Source organism: Ambystoma mexicanum, chromosome 7q (assembly GCF_040938575.1).
Source record: "Ambystoma mexicanum isolate Mex_15411 chromosome 7q, UKY_AmexF1_1, whole genome shotgun sequence".
NCBI classification, from domain to species: domain Eukaryota; kingdom Metazoa; phylum Chordata; class Amphibia; order Caudata; family Ambystomatidae; genus Ambystoma; species Ambystoma mexicanum.
In genome coordinates, this window is record NC_090941.1 from 1,126,395,261 (window position 1) to 1,126,422,090 (window position 26,830).

Here is a 26,830-nt window from a genome sequence, read left to right on the forward strand (position 1 = left end):
TTACCGTCATACCCGCGAACTCATAAGGAGCTCCCTTGTCAATGCATAACCTTGTACACGCTTAATTCTTATTAAAACCATAATGAAGGAAGGAGACTTTGAGTGGTGACCTAGAACTGACCCACCAACATACTGGGAGGAAAAACCACAGAGAAGTCCCAAAGACAGATTATCACAAGAGAGGGGGCCTTATGTTTAGAGTTCGGTGTGATGAATCCGATGGTGTGGTCACTCCTTTCCCAGAAGGGACATCTCCCCAGGTGTCCATGGGACGGCAACCGCTACCTGATCCTGACCCTGGGGGAAGCTATATAAGGGAGGATCCCATGGGGGGATATAACCCTCAAGAGTATGACAAGACATCATCGGACGAGACATGATTTACCCCTTTTTCTTTTAGGGATACCCCCTCCATTCCCCATTTATTAATGGCATATTATCACAAATCCCTTCACCTACCCATTGAAGCTACAAAGAATACCTTCCCATACCCTGCATATAAGTAATCAAGCACTGACTTTCCTTTTCCGGAATGTAAAAGTACTGTGACGAGGAAGCTGAGTGGAGTAATGAAGATTGATAGTGGCCAGAAGCACAAGCTGCGCTCTATTGGTTGCAAGCACATTATTTATGCCGGGACATTTACACTGCTGAATTAGCTGACAGAAGAGTGACGCTGGCTGGCAGAATCACGTTCTTTCACTACCGACCGAAGGACCACTGTGCTGTTGGGAAGCCTTTGGAGCCAACTCCTGCAGAAGGCCAAGGAGTGCAGACTGCAGGAGTCAGTCTGCTGTGAGGATAACAAGAGAGGAAGAGTAGGGAAGACTTCCTGGCATACGCAGGTATCGAAGAGCGGTCTCTCTGCCACTCAAGCAAGGAGAAACCCATAGCAGGCAACCACACAGCAGGGGTTTGCGAAACCGGCAAGAAGGAACGGGACACTGAAGAGCTGGTGCATGCTTACCGCAGAAAAACTGAAGCATGCCACAAAGAGCCGGTTAGTCCACACCAGGGAAACTGGGACACCAGGGCACTTCGGCAACCCTACCAAAGGCAAATAAGAATAAATGAAGCATATGAGAAAAAAAATGAGATTCAACATTTCCTGACCAGACACAATGGAATGAATACAAGATATTGTCAAGTTTGCAAGTATGCCCAGTGAAACATATGAGAAATTCCCCGCAGGAGAATACTACCAGGCAGATTCAATGTGTAAGTGTGCCAAATGAAGCACATATGAAAGTTCTGGCAGGAGAATATACCAGGCAGATTCAAGATTGCAAGTATGTTAAATGAAGCACATAAGAAAGTCCTGGCAGGAGAGTACACCAGGTATCCTGCCGAAATTAAGACTAACAGCCAAGTTGTTTTGCATATAAGTTGTTTTGCTAACCAAAGAAGCCAAAGGAAAACTCATATCCTTAAATGTTTAAAGGGAACGGAGTCGTCCTCTGGAACTGTGAACGTTATCCCTTTGGAACTTTTGTGTTGGAGATACTCCTTTCCTTTTTGAAGATGTGTACACATTTCAAGGCCAAAGACATTTTCTGTTTCACCTAAGAGTTCCTTTTTAGAATATGAGGGCCAGAATAGTACTTTGGACACAGGACATGTTGCTTTGGACATCTTGATATTGGACAGACCCTTTGTTTTGCTTCAGGCAGGCACATACCTCTTAGAAAAGGGGCAGCAAGGCATTTTTCAAGCCCCTTTTCATTTGAAATAGAAGTCCTCACACTATCATGTAAGACAGTGAGCACTAGAGCTCCAATCGAGGGCTGCATCATGTGACTGCTTTGGGCAGAAAAGTTTCTTCTGTTGTTACTGCTAGCACGAAAGGAAGCAGCAGATGAAGGTTGCTATCAAGACCTGACTTCTGGAGCAGGAGGATTCAGGATCAGAAATATTCCTCTTCTGGGGAGCTGGGAGCAGAGCAAATACCTTGGTGAGGCAACCAGGAAGACCCTGAAAGGAACAGGTCTGCTGACGGAGCTGAGGTGCATGGGATCCCAGAACAGGTCCCGGGCAAGAGGTTCCTGAGACTGGACCACGGATCAGATGCCTATAAAGGGGCAACCAGCCACCATAATGGAAAAGTCATAAGAGAGCAAGAGCCAAGCAGAGAAACCCAGAGCTATGTCCAGTATTCAGGTGCCCAGGAAGGTGTGCCAGTCTGCAAGGGCATCAAGGGCTCAAAGAAAGATCAGTAAGACAGAAGAATCCTGAGCCCCTCTAGAGCGATACAAGTGATATCCCACTGGGCTGTCCAGGCCAGCAGGCATGTAAGTGTGGGCTGCAGTGGAAGGAATGTTGTACCGTGAGAAACACATTGACTACAATCCTTGTCAGAAGTGTTTAGAGGTGCAACTCCATAAAATGCAATCTGCTCTTGTAGAAGCATTGGAACCAGGGGCAGCTCATCACCACCGGGTCTTGGCCCCCTCTCACCCATTATGGAGGAGCCAGCCCAGTAAAATACAAGCACTCCCTCAGCTGTTTTTTCAGCTGAGGGTGTGCTCTTAACTGTGAAAAATAAACTTTGTTTCCCTTTAACAGTTAGCACAATTAGCCATGCAAAGATGGGGGTGTTTGCTTCCTCAGCCTCACATGGCTCATAGGAAATGCTGGCTGGGGAACTGCACGTCTGTATGTGCGAGGAGACGCTCCTGCGCCTCCTCGCACATACAGACAGAGCAGGCTGAAGAGGGGCGTCTACGGACCCACACTCAAGCCCCTTGCAGGCATGTGCACAAACCAGGAAACTTCCTGATTCCTGTTCATGCTTGCAGGGGGCTGGAGCATTGGAACCTCTGGACCCGGGGCAGAAGGTACGTGTGTTTATATTCATTTTTTAAATTTAAATTATGTGTAAAGATGCGTGCATGCGGGTGTTGTTAGGTGAATGCATGATGATGGAAGCTGGTGTGAATGAGAGAATGCTTCCTGTGTGTATGTTGTGTAAATGTGTGTGTTTGCATGTTCGTTTATATAGTATTCAGAAATGTGTATGCATGTGTTATGATGAGTGAGTGCATGATGGGTGCTCTTTTGAATGAAAGAGTGCTGTTAGTCCTTTTATTGTATAAATGTGCGTTTGTATGTTAATTTATTTATTTAAATATGTGTATTGATACGTGTATGCTTGTGTTTTTGAGTGAGTGCATGATGGATGTTCGTATGAATGAAAGAGTGCTTGCTGTGTGCATGTTGTAAAAATGTGTGTGTTTGCATGTTTATTATTTAAATATGTGTATAGATGCATGTATGCTTGTGTTATGAGAGAGTGCATGATGGGTGCTCATGTGAATTGAAGAGTGCTTGCTGTGTGTATTTTGTGTAAATGTATGTGTTTGAATGTTTATTATTTAAATATGTTTATGGATGTGTGTATGCCTGTGTTCATGATGGGTGCTCATGTTAATGAAAGTGTGCTTGCTGTATGTATGTTGTGTGTGTATGTTATTTAAATGTGTGTGTTTTCTATGTTTATTTATTATTTAAATATGTGTATGGATGTGTGTATGCTTGCGTTAGTTAGTGAGTGAGTGCATGATGGTTGCTCATGTGAATGAAACAGAGAGTGCTTGCTGTGTGTATGTAGTGTCAATGTGTGTGTTCGTATATTTATTATTTTATTATGTGTATTGATGCTTGTATGCTTGTGTTCAAGATGGGTTGCTTGTGTGAATGATAGAGTGATTTCTGTGTGTATGTTGTGTACATGTGTGCTTTTGTATGTTTATTTATTATTTTAATACTTGTATGGATGGGTGTATGCTTGTGTTATGAGTGAGTGAATGATAGGTGCTTGAGACTGTGAATGAGACAGCAAGTGCGTGCTGTGTGTATGTTGTGGACGTGTGTGTGTGAGTGTGTGTGTTTGAGCTGGTCCGTCATGATTTTGGTGAGTGGGGGTAGGGGGTTTGTACAACAAAGGCATTTTAAAAATACCTTTGTTGTACAAGCCCCCTCTCCACCGGCCAAAATCAGCTCTTTGTCTGAGGTGCTGTGTGGCCCAGGGGACAGGGATGCTATTTTTTTACTGGACATCTATGATAGATGTTTGGTAAAAAATACCCTACCTGCCCACCTGTCCCCCCAGCATCTTGCATACACACATAATCACTAACTGTGTGCTGTGAGGCCCAGGGGACAGGCATGGTATTTTTTTACTGGACAAGATGTCTAGTAAAAAATAACATACCTGCCCCCCCAGCACCTTGCAAACACACCAAGAACGGGGATAGCAGTGCTGCATACTTTTTATAAAAGGCCGCAGTAAATCCATCAGGGCCTGGGGCTTTATTAGGGCGGAGTGTTTTTATGCCTGATATCACCACATCCTCCCTAATTTCTCCTTCTAATAGTTCACTCTCGGTCTCCGAAAGCCTGGGCAACCTTATCTTTCGTAGATAGGAGATTTGAGCCTCTGCATTGGGAGCGTCCAAAGAGTAAAGCTGTTGATAATATTCTCTCAAGACTTCCCCCATCTCCTGCTGGTGGTTACCATCTCTCCCCGCCCATTCGTTAGCTTTTTGATGGTCAAGTCTTGCTGTTTAACCTTCAACTGCCTAGCTAAGTACCTGTCGGCTTTATTCGCCTTCAGAAAGTAATAATGCCGAAGGTGTAAGAGCGTTCTCTCTGCTCTTTTTGTGCGGAGCGCATCTAATTGGGCCACTGTTTGTCTCAGCTCTCGCTTCAGGCGAGGAGTTGATGCACGAACCAAGTTTTCTCTAATGTCTATCATTTTTGCCTCTAGTTCTCTCTCCCATGCAAATCGTTGCCTGTCTTTGGCGACTTTCAGGGCTACCACACGTCCCCTCAGAACAGCCTTAAAGGCTTCCCATACCATGCCTAAACTCACTTCACTTGTATCATTAAGGGCCCAATATTCCTCAATCTTTTCCCTGATAGAAGTCTCCATTACTTGATCCTGAAGGACCCCATGGGGGAACCTCCAGGCCCATAGTCGTGACCTTTTCTCCCGTGTTTTCAGCTCTAACCAAACCGGAGCGTGGTCTGAGAGTGAGATGGGCCCTATTTCAGCATCCCGAATGTACCCAAGCAACCCCACAGAGCGCCAAAAATAGTAAATCCTAGACATCGACCCATAAACATGAGAATAACAAGTATACCCCTTCTGCTGATCCTTCATTTCCCTCCAGACATCACATAATGCAAGATGGCTCATTTTTTGGCAAAGCCGTTTAGTAGGACCTCCTGGGCCAGAGTGGCTCCCCGAGCTCCGATCTAACGCTGGGTCCCAGGCCACATTCAGGTCTCCTCCCAAAATTGTCTCCCCCTCCGCAAAGGCCTCCAAACGCTCCAGTACCTGTCTCAGAAAACCATCTTGCCCCGTATTCGGGGCATATACCGAGGCCAGAGTATACACACTCCCCTCTATAGCGACATTCACAAATACAAATCACCCCTGTTTATCCGTATGGATATTATGTAGATGAATGTGCGCCCCATCATTAAAAGCAATCAGGACCCCAGCCTTTTTATCTGTGCAATTGGCCTGTACTATCCGCCTGTAGCCCCGTATATGCAACTTTGCCCTGTCCCGCAATCTTATATGCGTTTCTTGTAGAAACAATAAGTCTCCCTTCTCAGGAATTCCTCCACCTTTTTCTTCTTGACCGGGGCATTAAGACCCCGGACATTAAATGTCAGTATTTTCAGCTTACCCATACTATTCTGCCCATCGCGCAATATATGCTCCCTTTGGACCTGCTTCGCTCCTTTGGCCACCACTTACCCATCCCCCCAACCCCATGTAACTCCCCCCTCCCAAACAACCCCCAACATCCCCAAACTGTACCAAGGAGGGCCCGGGAACCTATGGCTGCTAGGACGCACGGCCCTTCGCACCCGTCCCTCAAATAACTCGGGAAAAAGCACCTCGGGGAGTCCTAAACCCTGCATCGTCTTACCACCCTACCTAACGGATTCCTCTATACCTCTCCTACTGGGCCTATTTCAAACTGACCATTGCAGCGTATAGACCATTATGTCACAAGGCTCCCCCGTACCCTTTCTACCAGTGCCTGCCACCCCCTGAAATATTTACTACTGATCATTAGGACGATTTCCCTGCTATCTATTTCTTACTGCGCTGGACCTCCTTCCATTCCCATAACTTTTTGCTTGCGCTGCCGGGATCTGCTGTCTTCATCCTGCTCCTGTATGCCCAGCAGTTGAAGACCCTCTTCACAGGAAGTCACCCTCCGTGACCTCTCTTCCCAGGAAAACAGCAATCCAAACGGAAAGGTCCACCTATATCTGATCTTCTTGCTCACCAGCTCCTTGACTACAAGCGCCATCGCCCTTCTCTTCTGTAGAGTAACTTGCGCCAGGTCCTGATAAAGGTATATTTCCACCCCGTTCATCTTTATATGATCCATTCCCCTGGCCTTCCTCAGGATCTCCTCATTTTGGGGGTATGATGACATCGCCACCAACACATCTCTGGGGCGCTCCCCCAGTTCCCCCGTCTGTGGAGGACCCACACGATGAACCCTATGCACCCTTATCAGTTCTGCATCTTTCTCTGCCAGTATGTCCCGAAACACCTCCTGCACTGCCTTCTTCAAGTTTTTCTCGTTCACCGACTCCACCATATTCTTGATGCGAATATTGACCCGCCGAGAGCGATTTTCAAGATCTTCACATTGTAACTCTAAATTGTGGGTCAGGCGGACCAGACGCTCTTGAGTTTCACTGTATTGCAGGGTTTCATCCTCCAAGTTTTGTACAACCTTTTCCAGGGTATCAGTGCGTTCTTCAAGTTTTGCGACATCATGCCGAATGTCCTGGATCGCCTGCTTCATGTCCTCTCTAAAGCTGGTAAACTGATCCTGCACCGTGGACATAAAGGTGTCTTGGAGGTCCTTAAACCAGGTCTGCATGTCTTCCTTTGAGACCTGATGCCCCTGCGGAGGATCCAGGTTCAAGGACTCAGGGGTGCCCCTCTGAGTTTTCCCACGCTGACCGCCCTCCATGTCACTCGCCCAGAGCTGGGTGATACTCGTGTCCCGTTTGGCAGAGGTCGATGCCGCCCCCAACGGGCCTCCCACTCCCTTCTGTCCTTTATTCCTGGGCATTTGCCTCACCCCGGGGGGTGTTCCTCCAGCCCCACCGCCCCACCCCCGCGCCGGGTGGAGAGCCCGCCAGGGGGGAGACAGAACCCCCCACAACCCCCGATGGTGTCTGTCTCACTCACTCCACCAGAAGTCCTTAGCTTCTGCCCCGCTCATGCAGAAGGGCCCCAATGAGATATTGTCGGAACTGTCCTTCTAAGGTGTGCCAGCCCTATTCCAGCAACCAGTACAGCAGGAGTACAGTCCACAGCGTGTCCTCTCGTTTAGGAAGGCCCACCAGCTGTATGTCGATGCTGCTGCGGCAGAGCCCCACCGAGCCTCCACTCTCCCGGCTATTAACTCCCTGCATGGGCTCCCATCCGTTGCCCCCAGCCGGGCCAGTGTTGCTGATCTGCTCCCCTATTATGGGCCCTGCAGTGGGGGTCTCCTCGGCACCAGAGGCCTCCTATCCCTCAACCCAGTAAACAAGGGAAAGGGGGAGGCATTTACGGTCTACACTATCAAATGCTGTGGAGCGGTCCACAGGGGCCATATAGGTATATTTGGCTCGGTCTAACCAAACCGCATCCTGTATGGCTTTGACCGCCAGGCCATCAATATTCATAGAATGTCCCTATCTAAAGCCAGTCTGCAACGTATTTAGTCTGTGAGTAGACAAAGCCCAAGACTCAAGATGCTGGAGCAAAAGAGACACAAAAATGTTTCTATCCCTGTCTATTTGTGATATGCATCAGTAATTTTTTGGTTCCGACATTCGTCCCCTTTTATAAATGGGACCCAGATATGTTGTACACCATGTTTTTGGAAAGTTACCCGATCCAAAGATCCATTTAACCGAATAAGTAGGATGTTAACCAAATTTAAAGTATCTGCTTTAAAGGTATTATTAGTCTGACCATACGGTGCTGCGGCTCTTAATATTTTACTTCTCATTATTACAGATATTACATCATTAACCTCAAACCTAAGCAGTGGCTGTGCAATCTCACTAATGTCTATGTTTGGGGGCAAGAATCTGGCACTAGTTTGCTGACGCAATATAGTTCTTCAAAGAACTTCACCCAGTCAACTTCCGAAACAGCATTCAACTGGCACAAAGAGTATTTGCATAGTTATTTGTACATTGATGTGTTGGATTAAAGTTTGTATATATTATATTATATATATATATATATATTTATATATATATATATATATATATATATAATTTTGGATTGTTTTTACTTTGTTGTTTCGGTCGTTAATGGATCACATTCACACCTCTTTGGAGAGTATAGGCTTCCCTATGCCCATGTTACCACACAAGGAGCTATATCACTTGACTGTGTGCGTATGGACCTCTGATCACCGTAACCCAAAGTAGGCCCACCTCTTTAGAAGCACGTGCACATTTGTCCATAAAGCAAGTTTATTGTACAAACAGCCTGGAGGAGCTAGATGACGGTGTAGGGTCAAACTAACCTGAGTCTCCTCAAACCACACACGTTTACACATTTTATACATTTTGCAACAGTTAAAACACTCCAACATATTTTATTACTCATCACCCCCCAACACATGATTGGTCAAACCTATACAGAGAAATTGAATCTCCTTTAAATCCCACACTCTAATTGGACACATCTGTTTAACTACCATCCCCTTTCAACATATCTTTGCATCAGCTCATATTTAAGGCACACCCATTTTTGGGATCTATGTGTGGTCGGCCATGACATTGTCCCATAGTTACACATTCACACAACAAACATTATTCATTGCAGATCCCAACGGGCCGGGGACCTCTGACCCTTACCTTATTCACATGGTCTTTGCAAGGACACTCCAACGATATGAGGAGGTGGAAAAATAAACCATAATCCTTTGAAATGGCGATAAATATCTTATCTGCCCAAACTTGCTGGAGTCCTTTTTTCACACTAATCTATACAACTACCTATTCAACATGCATAGCCTCTGGATACATCCTGAGAAAATTAGCAAAACCCACAAAGCATTTGTCAACTCTACCTTTAAAGCGGCCCTTACACTGGGTTTATTTTTTTTGTTGAATATTTTTATTGTAAAACTTCAGTTCTATATATGTATCAAACTTTTGTTACATTGAGCTATCACAAAATTTGACTTTCCCGCTCCACTTAAAATTAAGAGAAGAAGTACAACTTCTTGTTGCTTAACATTGATGTTCCCTCACCTTTTCAGACATAGGGCCTCATTACGAGGTATGCCGGTAGCCATGCCGCTATTGGCGGCATGGCTGCCGGCAAAACCGCATCCGTGTCCGTGTCCTCGGAATGAGGACTTACCGGACCATTCTGAGTTTGGATGGCCCGGTAATTCCTCACTCGAGGACACAGACACAGTTCATCCCCATTCCCATTTCAGCCCCCATAGGGCTGAATGGGAATGGGAGAGGGAGTAAACAGCGGGCCATTACGAGATGGCCCGTTGTTTGCTCCCTCTTCCCCTCGCGGGACCCGGTATGCACGCCTGGTTTTCCCAGGCGTGCTTAACGTGTCCCGCGAGGGGACCTCGTAATGTGGTGGAACGGGTTGAACGGCACCGCAGCCTTTTACGGCGCCGTTTAACCCATTCCGCCAGGGTCGTAATGAGCCCCATAATCCAGTTTTTATGTTACTGATTACATTTTTTAGTCAGTAGTCAGTATAGCATCAAGGAAGTTGATTATACTGCATGTTAGCATGATGTTTTTCCCAGCTGAAACGATTTCCCACCATTCTTCAGCATCGTAACATATAGGTTTAAAAGTATGTAAGTGTAGCTCTCGTGTGGTGATGAGCTGAGAACATGATGTTATAAGATGTTTTAGCGACTCACCTTCGCCTGTATTACAAAACCTGCATTTGTCGGAGACGGTTTCTTTTGACCGCTGCAGCCATAGCCGTTCTCTATTGTTCAAAGCGTTCAGTCTAAATCTCAGAAATTGGTTCCTGTGATGACGTGAACGACACATAGTTAGGTACCTAGGTTGAAAATGTAATTTTAACATGCTAAAAGAACCAGGGAGGGTGGATTTAAGAATTGCTTGATGGTCATAAGTGTTAATCCAGTCCCAGAGTTAAAGTTTTTTTTTTTGCATACTGAGGTCAATCAAGCAGCTCTTTGATGGAAATATTTGCGGCTTCCATGATTATTTTTATTTTCGACTTCCACAAGCATAGTAAACTCGATTGTGTTTGTTCGTTTCCGTTGATGAAGATTTCGTACGCTGGAATTTGAGCTTCAAGTAACATTTTCCTCAGAGACGATAAAGATTTCCATACTATTGTCATATAAAGCGAGTTCAAGGTCAGTTCATATCTCAGCGCTATCATTGAGCTATATTTGGGGAGCCCCAATGCTCGTCTCCAAAACCTGGCTTCAAGTTGTTGCCAGAGGCGATAATCAAGATTCCACCCTGTTTCTCCACCAAAGGTTATTGTAGGAATGAACTTCTGCAGGTAAAATGTCCTTATTGGAGTTAATGAGAATTTCCTGTAATCCTTATTAATTTTGGCTCCTTGTAGACCTAGTTTGTTTGTTCTTTCAATTAGGTCATTTGTCCAAGCAGATTCACAGATCAAGTCATTGACCATTATTCCTGAGTAACATATAGATTTAACAATACTTAAAGGAGCGTTTTCAATTGCCCATCTAAACTTTTTGTCTTTCTTCGATAGACTTTTTCCAATGCACATGATCTTCGTTTTTTTTCTGTGTTTAAGTGCAAATCATTGGCTTTTAAGTACTTGTTTAGACTGAGGAGTAGATGTTGTAGACCTATCTGAGTTAGGTCGATCAGCACAAAGTCGTCTGCATACACAAGGCATTTGATTGATGTTCTGTTTATCTTTGGAGAGAAGCAGTGAACAGACTCCAGCCTCTTCGATAAGCTTGAGATAAATAGTTTGAAAAGTTCAGCTGCTAGTGGGCACCCTTGCTTTACTCCTTTATACGTTGGAATTGAATTGGTCAAGATGCCTTGCGAGTTCACTCTAACTTGGACTGAGGTGTTGGTATGTAAGGCTATGGGCCTCATTACACGGAAGGCGGTAATGGTTAACGGCCACCGTTAAGGCTAACGGTGACCATTAACCATTACCGCCTTACTACGAGGTCCCTTAGCGGGTTGGTGCTTTAACGCCTGCTTTTTGCAGGCGTTAAAAACCAACCCGCTAAGGGACCAAGGAGCTAATTACGGCACCGCAAAATTGCGGTGCCGTAATTAGCGCCTTCCCCATTCCCATAGAGCCCTATGGGGCAGAAATGGGAATGGGGAAGGGCAATGGCGGAAGGGGGATTTACCGCCCCACCAACCTTGGAATGGGGCGGTAAATCCCCTTTCCGCCAAGGCGGTGCCGGTAATTTACCGGCATGGTCCAGGGTGCTAATAGCACCCTGGATCACCGCCTTCCGTGTAATGAGGCCCTATAAGTGGATCTAGAATCTGTATCGGACAGTTCCACCTTCAGAGTTTAGACCAAAGTTTTTCCCGATTTACTGCGTCGAACGCTTGTCGAAGGCCGACAAATGCGAAAAATACTTTTTTTCTTCAATTTTAGAGCATCAACTTTAAGCATGGTTAGTAGTGTGAGGTCTACGTCAACACCTACTTGTGCTTTAAAGCCTGTTTGTCGGCAATCTATTTGCTTTTCCTGTGATGCCCATGCTGTCAGCTTCAATTGAAGGAATGATCCAAATATTTTTCCCATGGTATCCAGAAGGGCAATAGGGCGATAGTTGGATGGATCGTGCCTACTGCCCTTCTTGTAGACCGGTATAAGTGTGGCCTTTGTCCATGAATCAGGCATTTCCATTGAACTTGAGATTCACCAGAACAAACATTCCATGAATTTGGCACAGTGATATATATGTTTTTTTAACATGATGTTAGATATTTGATCTGGGCCAGCTGCTCTCGTGTTCTTTAGCCTTTGAATTGCAAGTTCTAATTCTTCACTGGAAGGCGTTATATCCCAGGCTTTTGTGGTGATTGCAAAGATTTCTTGTGAGTCGTGATGTGGCAGATTGTATGTTTTTGTAAAGTACTCGACCCACATTGAACTTGGTATTCCATTTGATATATTTTTTGTGTTTCCATTATTTAGGAGAGCCCAAATTTCTTGCGAGTTGTGGGTGATGATTAACTTTAACATGATTTCAGCTTTATTTTGTTTGATTTCCACAGAGTGGGATTTAAGCCAGTTTCTATATGTCTGGTGCCGTTCTTTAATTTCTCTTTGTCGAAGCTCTTGGTGACATTGTGACTTCCTTATCATGCGTAGATCTTTCCTCAGAGACTTTTTCGCCTGGGCAATTTCATTGCTGAAGAGATGTTTTGCAGTATGCCCAAGTATTCTTAAATTAGTAGATTTCTGCATAATCTCAGACAACATTGGAGTATATTCAATGTTGTTTGAGTCAGAAAGGCGTATGGTTAGTTTCTGAATTTGTGAGCTGGTGATTCTTAGTCGATTTCTTGCTGCATTTATTGTCAGTGGTACTTCATATTTGTCCGACTGTAAGTGTATTCCGTCATCCAACGAAAGACGTAGCAGGTTGTGGTTGCTGGAGTCTTTCGGGACCACTTCTAGGGATTCCACTTTTACAAATACATTTTCGGGATACCCAGATGTAGTCCAATGTGTTTCTACGTTGTAGTCATTTCCAGGTAGTCTTGGAAGGTTGGTCGCCTTTGGTGTTACCATTGACCATCTGACAGCTTCTTGAGGCGAGGGCTTGTGACCAGAGTTGTCCTCGTTCTGCAATATCGGCTTCAGGTAGCTGAACATTTTCGAAAGTTTGGCAGTTGAATTGAAACCAGCTGCAGTTCAAATCGCCACATATGATCACTGATAAGTCATGGTAGTTTAGGAAAGCACCGTCGATTAAAGTTGTTACGGAGTCTATAAAATGCACGGTTGAAATCATTGCCGGGTTCCAGTAACCATTTATTACAAGTAGATAACTATAATGATTGATGTTCGTCATGGAAATTTGGATTAGCCTACCCTGTACTAAAGGATTTGGGTTTACTGATGTTCGAGGCGTCATCCAATTTTGTATTTTCACTAAAGTCAATAGGCCTGAGTATAGGAGCCCTTTGATGTTCTTTTTTGCTGGATTCAGGAAGATTGTGTATCCGTCTCGACTAGGAGCCTCGCGGAGCCAGGATTCCTGGAGACAAATAACAATAACGTCATTTAGGGGCTCTGTGAAATTATTAAACAAGTGTGTGAATCCACGGGTGTTCCAGGAAAGCAGCCTTTGCTTGGTCCGCGTTACTCATTGTTATTGACGATAGACGCTATTCGGGTGAACATCGGTTCTGTTTCCTTCAGTTTGGACTTTGTGACCCGGGTCACCTGTTTTTTGGGAGTACGATAATGATTTTCGTAAAGACATCCGACGAGCATCACTTTGAAGATCATTTGTTTTATTTGTTAGTATTCCATTTTGACTTGTCGAATCGGGTTCCAAGGTGATATCGAATCCGAAGACGAGCAGCTCTTCTATTGCTTGTAGAATGTTTTTTACTGCACAAGATGTTATGTGAAGTAATACCTGGTCAGTAGTTTTTTCTGTGGCATACTCAATGATTTTTATGTCGTCGGTCGTTATTGTCCGAAGTTGTGGAACACAAGCAAATAGTTTCAAGACATTAGCTCTGTTCAGGTTTACTTTGTTACCGTCAGATTGGATGTACTGCAGACGAAGTTTCCATAAACTCATGTTAGATTTTAAGTTTTTGTTACCATGTACTCTGGAGCAGAAATGAAGTCCATTTTTTCTCTGGTTCAGTGTTTGCTTCGGGTTTAACTTGGAGTTTACAGGTGAATTTGGGCCTTTTGAATCATAGGAGTATCCCTTTTTTGGTGCTTCATGAATTTGTTGTTTGATCGGTTGATCTTTTGGGAGTAATTTCTTCTCTGCAGATTTGTCAATAGGAATTGTTGCAAGCGCATCAGAGGTGGTGTCCTATTCCACTTCGCTTGTAATTAAGTACGTGGATAAATTGCACAGATCTGCAGAACCTTCCTCTACATAGCTGTCCGAACTTTTTGTATCAGAGTCCGTTCATCAGCGCTTGGCCGTTTGCTTGTTCCATGCTTTGTTTGCTCTGTTTGCCTGAACAGGCATTTGTGTTTGTTGAAGGTCTGGATGTGAGATGCCATTTTTCCGATCAAACAAGCTTGTTTTTTTTGGTGCTGTAAAGATTCTTATACATTTTTTTACATTTTGGCGTATATTTTTTTGTTGTGTATCTTTTTGTCCATGATTTGCAGTTTTCTTTTTATCAAGCGTTGGTCTCGTTTTGCTTGTTTTAGTTTTGGCTATGTGTTTTAGTTGTGGCTATTGTTTTTGCTGGGCCACTGAAGATGTTGAACAAGTTTGATTGAACTCTCACTGGTCCAAGAGTTTCCCCCTGGGCCGCTTGAGTGTTTGACAAGGCGGCAGACTCGTTACTTGTGGGGTCAACGTTTTTCAGTGTGCCTGTACCAGCCTGAAGAGTGTCCGGTTTGAGAGGTGTGGTGGCGATGACACGAGAATGTCAACATTTAGAGATGGAACAGCACTTTTAGAATCAGGAATTGTCGCTTTTTTAGGTCAAACCACTCCGTTTGAAACGGCTATGTTGCTTTGTATTGAGGAAGTCATTATTTGTTTCTGAGCATCTTGGTTGACATTTTTTCAAATCCATTTCCCGGCATCTAGTAAGCCTTCAATTAATGAGTCGTTTTGGACAGTTGTGTCTTGTGGCCAAGTCGCTGAGACGCTCTTGCCATCTAGTCGATAGTTCAGCGTCTTTTGCCATCTGTATTTGATGGAATTCAATAAAAAGGTCGATTTTTTTCTATTTTTTGCACCAAGTTATGAATCACTGCTCCTTGGTCGTTTAATTGACTGTGTAAAGATTCATATGATTTGGTGAAGGGCGCAAGCGCGACCGCAGATGCCGCCAGAACATTATTATGGATTTGCGTTAATGCTTCAGCAGAGATGCTTGTGTGCATGGCAATAGCAGGGGATGCATCTAGTCCAGTGGATGAAGAGTTTGAGCAATCCAAATAAAACTGTGAGTCAATTGGAGAGAAGTTTCTTGTCGGGTTAAGCGGTTGAATTTCATCGTATAAGGTCTTGTTCAGGGCTTGAGGAGTACTTGCGAGTGTTACTTGCTGGTCATGATCTTTTGGAAGATATTGAGACTTGGACTTAAGCTCAGCAATACGTTGTAGACGTCGGGCCCTTGCAATAGAACTTGATTCCAGATCGGGTAGCTTTTGTGCTACCATTGGCATGGGCAAGGCTGAAGGGCGACTTGAGGATGCTCTGGGATGTACACTCGGTTCCGCAGGTGCCTGGCATGCATTGCTCCTTTGATTTCCTTGGTCTAAGGAATCGGGCGTTTGTTTCAGTGTTGGATTGCCTCCCCTGACATTAGAAGACGGCCCCACCGATTGCGGTGGAGTCTCTTGGTTTTTTTCACATAAATGAGCTTTTTGCAGTGGCGGTTGAACACAGCCTAATGATGTCTCTACCGTCATCAATGACGGAATGCAAGATGGAATGCTGATTGGAAGATTTGACACAGGCCTTGAGAAATGTGCACCTTGGTTCATGCTTTTAGATGTGTCGGCTACAACTGACTTCAACTGGACAGGTAGCAAGGTTAGATCCCGTTGGGCTGCATTATTTGAAATACGATTTTCGGCCTTCTCATTTGGTAGGCTTAATAATTCGTCATCGCTTACCACAGAGAAGGGCAGAGAAGTCTTGTCTTTGGAGAGCAAAGATTTGGTTGAGTTTGTTGCCGTCTCCTCCGGTTCTAAGTTAGTTGAGGTGTCACAGAGCTCTTTTGGAGACCGTTGCTTTGCCGCATCGCTCGTTGCATGGAGTAACTCCGCAGACTCTGACAAGCTGACGAACAGAGCGGCAGACTCTTTATTTATGTTTCTGTTCGACTGGAGTGACACAGATTTAGCTGGGAGGAGATGAGGCACACCAGGGGCTGATTCGTCTAATACTTCCTCTTCAATGTCAACTTGATTCTGTTGTGACAGTGTTGGTATAGATTCCCTAAATTTGCCTTTATGAATTTGGTTCACTAAAAGATTTACCGCCGAGTCTATAAATGAACTCGACCGAAGGTCAGGAGAACAGGGATCTAGGTCTAGGTCTCCTTCGCTTGCAGGTTCACAGCTCTGCACCTCCCAGGGTGGGTGTAGTATTTGGGAAGCGGAGGGCCGGTAGAATGGGGCAGGTAGCTGTAGCTTTTGTCGCTGTCCACGGATTTAACATTCGCCGGTGTTGAAGGTTTTTTTTTTAGTCTGCGGGCCTTTGACTGACAAGGTCATTTGTGCGAGCAACAGCCGGGACACGCCGAGGCTCAAGTATTCAGACTCAAGCAGACACGGAGCAGACTGGGGCAGACTGGACTCTGCACCGGACTCTGCAGCGCGCTCCGTGCAACAAAAAGGCTTTTGAAGAAAAAGTCAATGGAATTAGAGACAGGACTGGGACACGTAGTGCAGCTCCTCTCACGGTGACCAAAACAACAGAGACTGGGGCAGACTGGACTCTGCACCAGACTCCGCATGCCAAAAATGCTTTTGAAGAAAAAGTCAATGGAAGTAGAGACAGGACTGGGACACGTAGTGCAGCTCCTCTCACGGTGACCAAAACAACAGAGACTGGGGCAGACTGGACTCTGCACCGGACTCCGCCCAGACCAACTCCACCAGATGGCCATCCTTCCTTGGACAATGAATAACAGGCTCCCATGTACTTATAAAGATTGCCTCTCCTTTCCACAATAGTACCAAGTCATAAAAACATGCCCATGGCTGTAGCTGGTCATTTGATATTATCGCAGCTGCTTGCTGCTCTTCCTTAGCCTTCAAACTTTCCTAAACCAGTTTTCCTAGTCGCACAGGGTTCATCTCGCCAACCCAGGTTTCTGGGCCTGCACAATCCGTAACTGTGAGAGGACTTGTGGCATATAGATTTTTATATTCACCATGTGCTGCAGCTGTCCTAAACACATGTCCATCATGACCCCCATGTATGTATGTCTGTGCATGTATGTTCAAGACCACTGCGTCCTCTCACAAGGTTTCTCCATTGCAAATCTACTTTCTCACATGTGCATATGAAGCTCCTCGCTGCCCAACCTATAGGGGCTATGTGGCACACCAGACACATTTATTGTTTAGATTTGCATCAGTAGATTTGACATTATCTTGCTGCATGCATGAGAATCTAAAATGTATCAACTTGAAAAAAGGTAACACTAAAAGTAGCACATCACTTCCTTATCAACTACACTAGATACATGTTAAATCACAACATCGCGTCAACATTTAGTATACCGGAGTGGAAAATAGTCTGAGGCACTGTGAGAAACCTGAAGGTGTCTCCCCTGCTGGTCCCCGGGGATCTGTCATCCAGGTGGCAAGGACACGGCCAGCACTTTTGGATCCAGTTCCTGGGGGTGGACCAGTGTGGAGGATCACCTGGTCAGGGGTCTTCGGGAAGAGGGAGTGGGACACCGGATGACGAGATGTGGTATCCTCTTCCCGATAACACCTTTACCCCATCCTACCAGGTAGGATATTTAGGAACTCAAACCCCCCCTTCTTCACAACACAAACACTTTCTCATTGACAGATTGCTATAAGAGAAAGCGGATTAACACCCGAGCCGTATACCTGACATGTCCCAATGCAATGGTCAGGCAGAGTCAGGCAATTACTGATCATCACACATACCTGACTTATTACACTTCACCACACAGATAAAAGGTGGCGCACGAGAGCCCACTCTGAGGAAGGAAAAGCACAGAGGAAGCAGCAGTTCCAAAATGGCAGTTTAACACGAGGAGCTGGCCTTTTCGATGAGTAACCGTTACTTTCACGAACTCTCAAGAACAGAAAGTGTAAAACCAGGAAACAAGGCTGAAGAATCCTGCATTGTGTGTCGGAGGTACCCGGGGCTCTCATGCATAGATAGTCATGGCGGGGAGAATCGCTTGCCACTGTGGTACTGTCCTTGGCACCTGCAATGAAACAGCGCCAATGAAATCAACACAGCCATTGAGTTGTGGAGACTGATACCAAACCGGTCTGTGTTGAAGCCAAGGTTGCAAGCTGCAACATTGTATGGTGAACAGTGTATGAAATGCATGTGATAAGCAACGTGAGTAAAAAGTGAACCACAGATGAGTGATTGAACTTTGAAACCGAGATACAATACCCTTGACAGAGGGGTCCGGCACCGCGTGGGTGCTCATTCGACAGTGTCTGTAGGGTGTCCAACCGAGAATTAAGAAAAGTGAAAGATTGGCAAAAGGAACAGTACTTCGAAGTGGTCCTGAGATAGGTCAAGCAAAATCAAAAGTCTTTGATGTTGATACTACTAAGCAAGTTCATGGCAAAGTGAGATAAAATCATTCTGAGCCCAGCAGAGGGAGACTGATTGAACGTTGTGTTGAAAAGGATCTGAGCCCGGCAGAGGGGGTCCGGGTTGAACAGAAAGTCTCTGGAGAAATCAAGAATATTGAATTGAAGTGGATCTGAGCCCGGCAGAGGGGGTTCCGGGGTGCATATGAATACACCCGAAAAGTTGAACATTGTGTCGAAAGGAGATCTGAGCCTGGCTTTCGGGGGATCTGAGGTGAACAGTGAATCACCTGAGAAATTGAGTATGTGTGAAAACCTAAGAGGAAAGGAACTTATTGTTTGTCGCATCAGACTCTCTGAAAGAAGAGACTTTGAAAGGCAAAGAGACTTGGGCACAGAAGGCCCTGGTGCTAATGTTTTAACAGCAGACTTGTGCTAGAGAAGCCAGATACTGTGCTAAGCTTGAGTGTACCGCCTTGTCCCATGCTGAAAACATGGGGAAGGGAAGCCAACGGCCTTAACATCCTGACACATCATTTCTTGAACATGTCTTTCTTGTATGTAACATTGTTTCCCACACTATTTGTATTTAGAGGTAAGGATTGGCAATAGGTTTATTAGTATAGGCCCTTTTATTTTAACACAACACCACTGGGACTGCATTATTGTTATTTGATGGTTGTAACTTGCTCCCATTGGTAGATTTAGGATGTTTTTGAAGTTCAGTAAACACCCTGGAACTGTGGTCACTTGTGCCTGTTTTACTGTTCATACCATGCCTTCCTTACAGGCACCCACAGATGAAATCATAATCCTTTTGCTGTCAGAGGCGGCCAGTTCAGACTACAGCTTGACGGCTTCCTGGTGTGAATGCCTGCCTGCATTCTCCCATCCGTAGGTCCCCTCTTCTAATCACCCCTTGTTTGTTTCCGGTAATCCGTGGCGTGCCTCTCTCCAAAGCTACTGTTACGCTAATGGATCTTGAAGCCTAGATAAGCTGTAAAATTCCAGAGCCGCCTGGCCCTGGCTCTGACCCAGTGTTTTGCTGAAACCCGTGGATGGTGGCAGCACAGTGTTTTCAGTGAATTCTGCGCATGGAGTGCGACGAGTGCGGAGGTGGTTGCTCCGTGTGTCTGTTTATTTATGTGATTTATTGTGCATTTGTTAGGCGCTTATACAGCAAGTTAATTCTGTTTCAAAACGCACACAGCGCACAGGGAGGGAACATGATTATGAGCAAATGATGAAACAAGATAGAAGCACTGTATAAAGTATTTAAATAATAAAATAAGGCTAGGTCAGATGGAGCCTGAACTAACTAAACACACCTTGCAATAGAATCTCTATTTTATTAACACAGACATTGCCATTTACCCTAACTTTCTGTGGGATAATAACACCAACGACATGCTTTAATTTTAATCAGCGTTCATTATCCATTAATGAGCAATGTGTGCAGTAACAGCTAATCTCTTCTGTCAATCTCATGGGAATCTCTAGATATGAATATCCACTTTCTCTTTTTTCATGCCAGTGGCATTGATCTCCTTGCAAATAAAATGTAAAACCACGGTAACGAATGTCAAAAGTGATCTGTAGACCAGCATATTTCTATACTATGCTTGTAGTGGATACAGGAGTTTGGTTGTCTCTATAGTGCTTTATTGTGAATAAGATGTTGTAAACACAATTTTGTTCTTTAATTATTGCCTCTTCCAGGTTGTTTATATTTAATTATTTTTGTAATCTACTATAATGGATTATTAACTAACAAGCAATTAGCTGGTCAAGTGGCACAGGAGTAGAGCGCTCGCTTTGACATCCGTGCAGAGCCTGTTAACGCAGGTTCGAATCCCGGCAGGGCCATACTCAGCCTTTCATCCTTCCGACGTCAATAAATGAGCACCACACACCGTGGGTAATAATAAGCAGCGAGGGTTTGTAGCGCTATATAAATGCCAAATTATTATTATTTGTTTTATATTTGTAATAGAAATGAGTCTTATTGATAAAATGTGTTCTTGTTATGGATATATTTTAAACATTTTTTTTTTTAGTAAGCACCTTTTGGTCTTTATGCATAGGAAGAATAGAGTTTATAATGACTATTAAGCTGTACTTGTGATGTGATGTGGTATCTACGTTTGATTAATATATGGTGTGTTATTTGGAATAGTTTAGTTATTGTGAATTATAAAGGTATGGTTTTGTTATTATTAATATTGATATTAGTATTAATATTATTGTTATTATTATTATGGTATTAACTGAGCGTGGACCTAGCTTCGGGATGCAGCAACGTGCTTTACAAAGTGCTCTACAGAACACAGTGAGGGAAGCAGAGACAAAGGGAGCAGGGCTAACAACAGGGGAGGAGGCAACTTGCAGCAAGGGATTTCCAAGCAACCAGGGGAGGTACCGTGAGGAGCAGATCATCAAGACTCACATGAGGTGGGTATTGGAAGGTTTGCTGACCTAGGTATTCAGGAGGAACCATTCCTTTTAGAGGAAGGTCTTCAGCTCTTTCCTGAACAGCTGAGGCGATGGGGCGAGTCTGATGTTGATGGGGAGGAGGTTCTAGAGTCTTGGGATATAGACAAAGAAGGCCTTACTTCTGGTTCTTTCCTTCTTGCACCGACAGACTTCAAGTATGCACATGTCCTTAATTCTAGTTCCTCACAGGCCTCCGGAGATTCTGAGTTTCTCAGTGAGGTAACTTGAGGACTTCAGGGGAACATCCATATAGATGATGCAACAAGTTTAGAAGATGATCAGAAGAGGATCCAGGCTTGCAGCAGGAGTCAGTACAGTTTGATGATCATTGGGGTGATTTGGTCTAATTTGTGTAGTCCTTCGATGAGTCATGCTGGTACATGCAGGACACATCTCAGGGGTGCCAGGGTAGTTGCCAGAAGGCCCTCCAAAAGGAATTTCCACAATCCAGGTCATAAATTATTGTCTGTATGCTTTTGGGAATTATTATTCAATAAACATCAATCCTCTCTAAGTCACCCACATGCCTGAATCACATCTGCTCGTTCCCTGCAAATTTACATCAGTGAGACTCTCCCACAAGCCGACCTTAGAGATTCCTGGCCCCATCAGCTTCTCCTCCCAGGTGTAACCCAATGGTAGGTGCCTAGTCCACATATGCCGAGAGATGAGAGTGATTGGTGTGTCACTAGCATCCCCAAATCTTTGCTGCTCCGCCCTAGCAAATCAGTCCAGCATGGCTCCTCCACAATCTTCCTTTCGGGATTTCCAGCAATACCCCCCCCCCATGTCTCCTGATGGCACATGTTTCCTCCACTCACTTGAGGAGACGGATTCTGACTGGTCTGTTGCCCAACTCTCTGATTTTTTTGATGCTCTCTCTCATCAACATCTGGTGAGTCTAACTCTTCAACAAGCTGTCTGCAAGGTTGCAGGCTGTTCCACCTCTGGAAAAGTGCCAACCAATGGCACATGTCTCGTCCAGTCACTCCAAGCGATGGGCATTGACTGTTGTGTGAACTGCCTCCCAGAATCATTGTTGGCCATGTCTCACCCATTCCCTTCATGAGACGGACATTCATCCCAGAAATATAAGGCAAGCCTGACTCTCCCACAACCTGTCCTCAAGGATTCCTTGCTGCCCCTGCTCCTCCTTGCAGGTGTGTTTAAAATAAAAGATCACATGTGTGAGTCTTTTGCAGTCACCCAACCTGCTCCTCTTTTCAGAGATCCCCCCCTCCTTTATCCCCCTCCATATGACAAATGTGTTGTTTGCACACTTTAAATCACTGACTGTGTAACACAGTGCCAGGTAAGCATACGCATCCATAAATCTAACTCTTTGACTGGGCCCCAGTCACGCCCTACCACTCCCCCTCATTCTTCCTACTCAGCTACTCTAACTGCACCCCATTGTATGAATCCTACCCTTTCCTTAGCCGGCCTTCAGGAATGATCCTGTGCATCTATGAAAGTTGTCTTACACTGTAAAAGCTCCAACCTTGTTCCCCCCCTTTAAGCCATGTGCTTGAACTTCTGATGACATTTTAAAAGCTTAGTTCAATCTCTTGAATTTCAGGTGATTCAGGGTTTGTGTGGGAAATTTCATCTAGGTCTACACATTACCAACATTTAAATCTTTTTATAAATAGTTTGTTTGCACTTTAAGGAAGGCCCTGGGGTCAGCATTACCATATATTGCAATGTACCTGAGTATGCGCGTGTGCCCCAGAACTGATTTCCGTTTGGGAAAAGGGGTACAAATCCCCGGGCTGCACCTGGCACTGTCTGTCTGTGCTTTCCAGCCAAGTGCATCCCACAGATTTCTTAGAGCAGCCCTAGAAAGCTAAAGTCCTTTATGCACCGCCTCCTGGTTTGGCAATGGCTTCTGTCATTCCTTGCTCATTTAGTCATACTGTAGATGTCCATTCCATGATGACTAATGACTCAAACTTATATTCAAATCCAATGAAAAGTCACATTAACTTTAAATGGAAAGGACATGTTTGAGGCTTTGCCCACTGCCCACATATGCCATCCTTACCTGTTTCCTTCCAGTTCACAGACAATCCTTGCAGCCAGACTCCAGTCAAACGCTCCAGGTTCCTTATTAATCCATGTTCTAGCCGCCTGTAGCCTGGTCTCAAGGAATTCTGCCAAAATGATCTCTTTGAAGAATCTACATGCAGGGAAAAGGTAACCTAGATAGTCGCATCCTCCGTAATGAATTAAGGTGTCTCCCTTCACATCACCTGGTTTAAAGGGAGCAAAAGAGAATGTGTTTATCATATTGGTTGTGTATGTATTCTATGTTCACAAATAGACCAATAAAAAATTGTGGTTCACATGCAATGTCAACAATAACAACAAAAAATCAAAAAGTGTGTATATAGCACACACAATTGGGAAATTATTTGCATTACTGGTTGATTGTATGTATATGACATGTGTGCGCGAATTAGAAAAACACATTGCGTTCTATGATTATGTGTAAAGGTGAATAGTGTGGTCTATCTCCTGTAGTTCTATAAATGCAATGGTATGCTCACTTCTGTCGAAGGGTCAATGGTATGCTCACTTCTGTCGAAGGCTCAATGGTATGCTCACTTCTGTCAAAGGCCCAATGGTATGCTCACTTCTGTCAAAGGCTCAATGGTATGCTCACTTCTGTCAAAGGCTCAATGGTATGCTCACTTCTGTCAAAGGCCCAATGGTATGCTCACTTCTGTCAAAGGCTCAATGGTATGCTCACTTATGTCAAAGGCTCAATGGTATGCTCACTTCTGTCAAAGGCTCAATGGTATGCTCACTTATGTCAAAGGCTCAATGGTATGCTCACTTCTGTCAAAGGATCAATGGTATGCTCACTTCTGTCAAAGGCTCAATGGTATGCTCACTTCTGTCAAAGGCTCAATGGTATGCTCACTTCTGTCAAAGGCTCAATGGTATGCTCACTTCTGTCAAAGGCTCAATGGTATGCTCACTTCTGTCAAAGGCTCAATGGTATGCTCACTTCTGTCAAAGGCTCAATGGTATGCTCACTTCTGTCAAAGGCTCAATGGTATGCTCACTTCTGTCAAAGGCTCAATGGTATGCTCACTTCTGTCAAAGGCTCAATGGTATGCTCACTTCTGTCAAAGGCTCTATAGAACATTTGAAAAGGAGGAATTAATAATTATGTGGTTTTGTAAAACAAAATGTGTGTACTCACATGCACGAAAATGGTATGTATCATAGCTTTATCTATACCATAACTGTGATTAGATCACTACATTAATTAACCCTTGGTGTGCCCAAAAATGTGGCTTTGATTGGGAGACAGTAAATTCTGTGACCCCCATTAAACGAAATGAGTAAACATATTCACCCATTACTCCCTGGCCTCAGGGATAGAGTGGGTGGTAATAAAAAGGTTAACATGTGATGAGCAACAGCCTCTTGAGTGCTTGCCATTCGTCTACAAATGCTGACATTAACGCAATGTATCCAAATCCACATTTCTAGCATATTACATTTGATATGATTATCCTTTAAGGTATACGGCTTGAAGCCTCTAAACTATGTTCAGAGTCCCTTTTCTTGTAGGAAGGGAAGGGTCTTATGAAACAGCACACCTTCTTGCCAGCAGTTGGACGAGGACCCTCATGATGGAGAAGGATGTCATTGCAGATGGATACAGGGATTGAAGCAGCTGGTTAGAGTCATAGGAAAACAAAACAAAATAGGTGATGGCTGGAAGTTAAGCTAACCTCTGGCATTGCTCTGGGCAACCCTCCAGACCATCGTTCTGCACCTGCCAACCCATTACAAAATGGGAAAGACCGTCTGCAAATCAGGCTTAGGTCCCACCCCAAAAGTCACAGTAAAAGCAGAGGCATTTGCGGAGGCAATGTAACCTACTGTGACCTGGATTAGCCTTTTGATCTGGATCCACATTAGTGTTCTGCAGTTTTTCCAGTGGTGGGCACGATGTCCTGCTGAGAAGCATTCGACAATGTACTCAGCTTCCTCCATGTTGTGATGAGCTACTGTTCAATATACTAGTGAGGCCAGAAATGCATTACTGTTAATAATCAATATGGTCCTTTAGCCGAACACTATGTAGACTCATGTAAAAAAAGGAGAACTGTGCTAAGGTGTAGTATTAATGTTAGTATGGTATTTGTTGTTTGTGGGACTCAAAATCACTCACCCCTAGTTCCCCCACTCCCTTTCATTGGCTGCTCACTGAGGCTACTATTGATGTGCCTAGGATTCCCAATCTTTGTTACATTGGGACTTCCACAACAGTGTCAGCTGGGCTCTGAAGCCCGGACCACTTGTAGGGATGCAGGTGTGACCTAGGATATCCTACCTTTCCTAATATGCATCAGCAAGCTCTGATGAATCAGTAATATTGACCCCCAAAGCTGTTAAGACGGATTTCTGAACTCTGTCCTGGCGGCGCAGAAGTTCAGATGGCCAACCTAATTACTTGGAACAGGGTAACCTCTGGACGAGCCAGACCAATCAAGGTAGCGATCGCGGCGGTCAAGACTAGGTCTCAAGAGGGGTGAGGGTGACTGAAAGCCCGCAATGAGCACACAAAGCAAGATCACTTACAAACTACTCCAATCAGGTGTTATATCAAAAATATATACACATTTATTTTAAGGCCTTTAAAACAACGACCGTAGCGAGAAAATCACAATATCACAATATTAAACCAACACATACCATATCATCACAATATATATACAAATACGACAGTCGCAAGCGTTATATGCACAAAATGTGTAGTCCACCTGAAAGGGAAGGAAAACAGGCAGTGCGATAATGCTTTAGACTCAGTTCGCCTTCAGAGGCACCTAACTAGATGGAAGTCCGAGCCCTGCGAAGAGTGGAGCCTTGTGCGCAAAAGTAACTGCACGCGCTGGTGCCAACGGGCAAAAGGAGAAGCTCGTCGGAGGAAGTCAGGCAGTTCGGGTTAGTGCATAACAGAAGAAGAACAGGTTCCGCGACTCAAGCGCAGCCTCCACAGTGAGCAGAAGCAGAGCGCGAGTACGGACAAAAGGGTGCTGTTTTACACAGCGGGGAAAAGCAATGGGCTACTGCAGGAGGGCGACCAGATCCTAGCTATGCTACTCACCCGTCCCCGATGCAAGCAGACCCAGGCTTCTCCATGTCAGTTTCAGCAGCTGGCAGGTTCAGAAGAGCCGGGAATGCCTTGTCGTCGTGTAGAGCAAAAAGACGTCCCAATCGTGGAAACCTGCATAGTTTGTTGCCACAGCAGGGCAACGGAGCGGCCGTGTGTATCTGAGCCAAATGTACACTCCTCCCTTCAGACCTGGGAACGCCAAGTGTACGAAGCGTGGGAGAGTGACAAGGACTCGAGATACTACACAACCTGGCGGCGGTTACAGAGCAGGACTCCCGTGTAAGCTGGTCAGTCAACTGGATGGCCCAGAGACGCTTCCGAAGGCTTACTGGCAGGAGATGATGAAGTTGTCGAGAATAGCTGTTCCTGCTATTCCAAAGGTCGAAGCACCAGTACAGGCCTTCTGGTTCGATCAAAGGAGGAAAGGGTTTCACAAGACGACAGCAGTGCAAAGGAGGAGTCCTTCAGCGGGTCATCAGCGATTCCTCGGTCCAGCCTCTTGGTTGCAGGATACTTGGCTCCTGTATTCCTTCGTTCGTGAGAACTCAGGAGATCGACCTGGTAGTGGTGTTTCCAGCCCCCTCTTTTCCACGGTTCCCTTCGCGCCAAAACGGAGGGGAGCCAATGGGAGATCCGCTCATCAACACACACACCATTCGTGGACCAATCACGGACCACGGTGGTCACAGGCA

The 26,830-nt window shown here is 44.9% G+C and overlaps 1 protein-coding gene across 1 annotated transcript in view; it reads right to left on the reverse strand.

The window, feature by feature from the left end:
* LOC138528279 (nicotinamide N-methyltransferase-like) overlaps positions 1–26,830 on the reverse strand; it is a 110,005-nt gene that overhangs the window by 12,045 nt on the left and 71,130 nt on the right. The window contains exon 2 of the mRNA XM_069639741.1: positions 23,046–23,253. Within this exon, the coding sequence (XP_069495842.1) occupies positions 23,046–23,253 (208 nt within the window). The remainder of the gene's footprint in view (positions 1–23,045; positions 23,254–26,830) is intronic.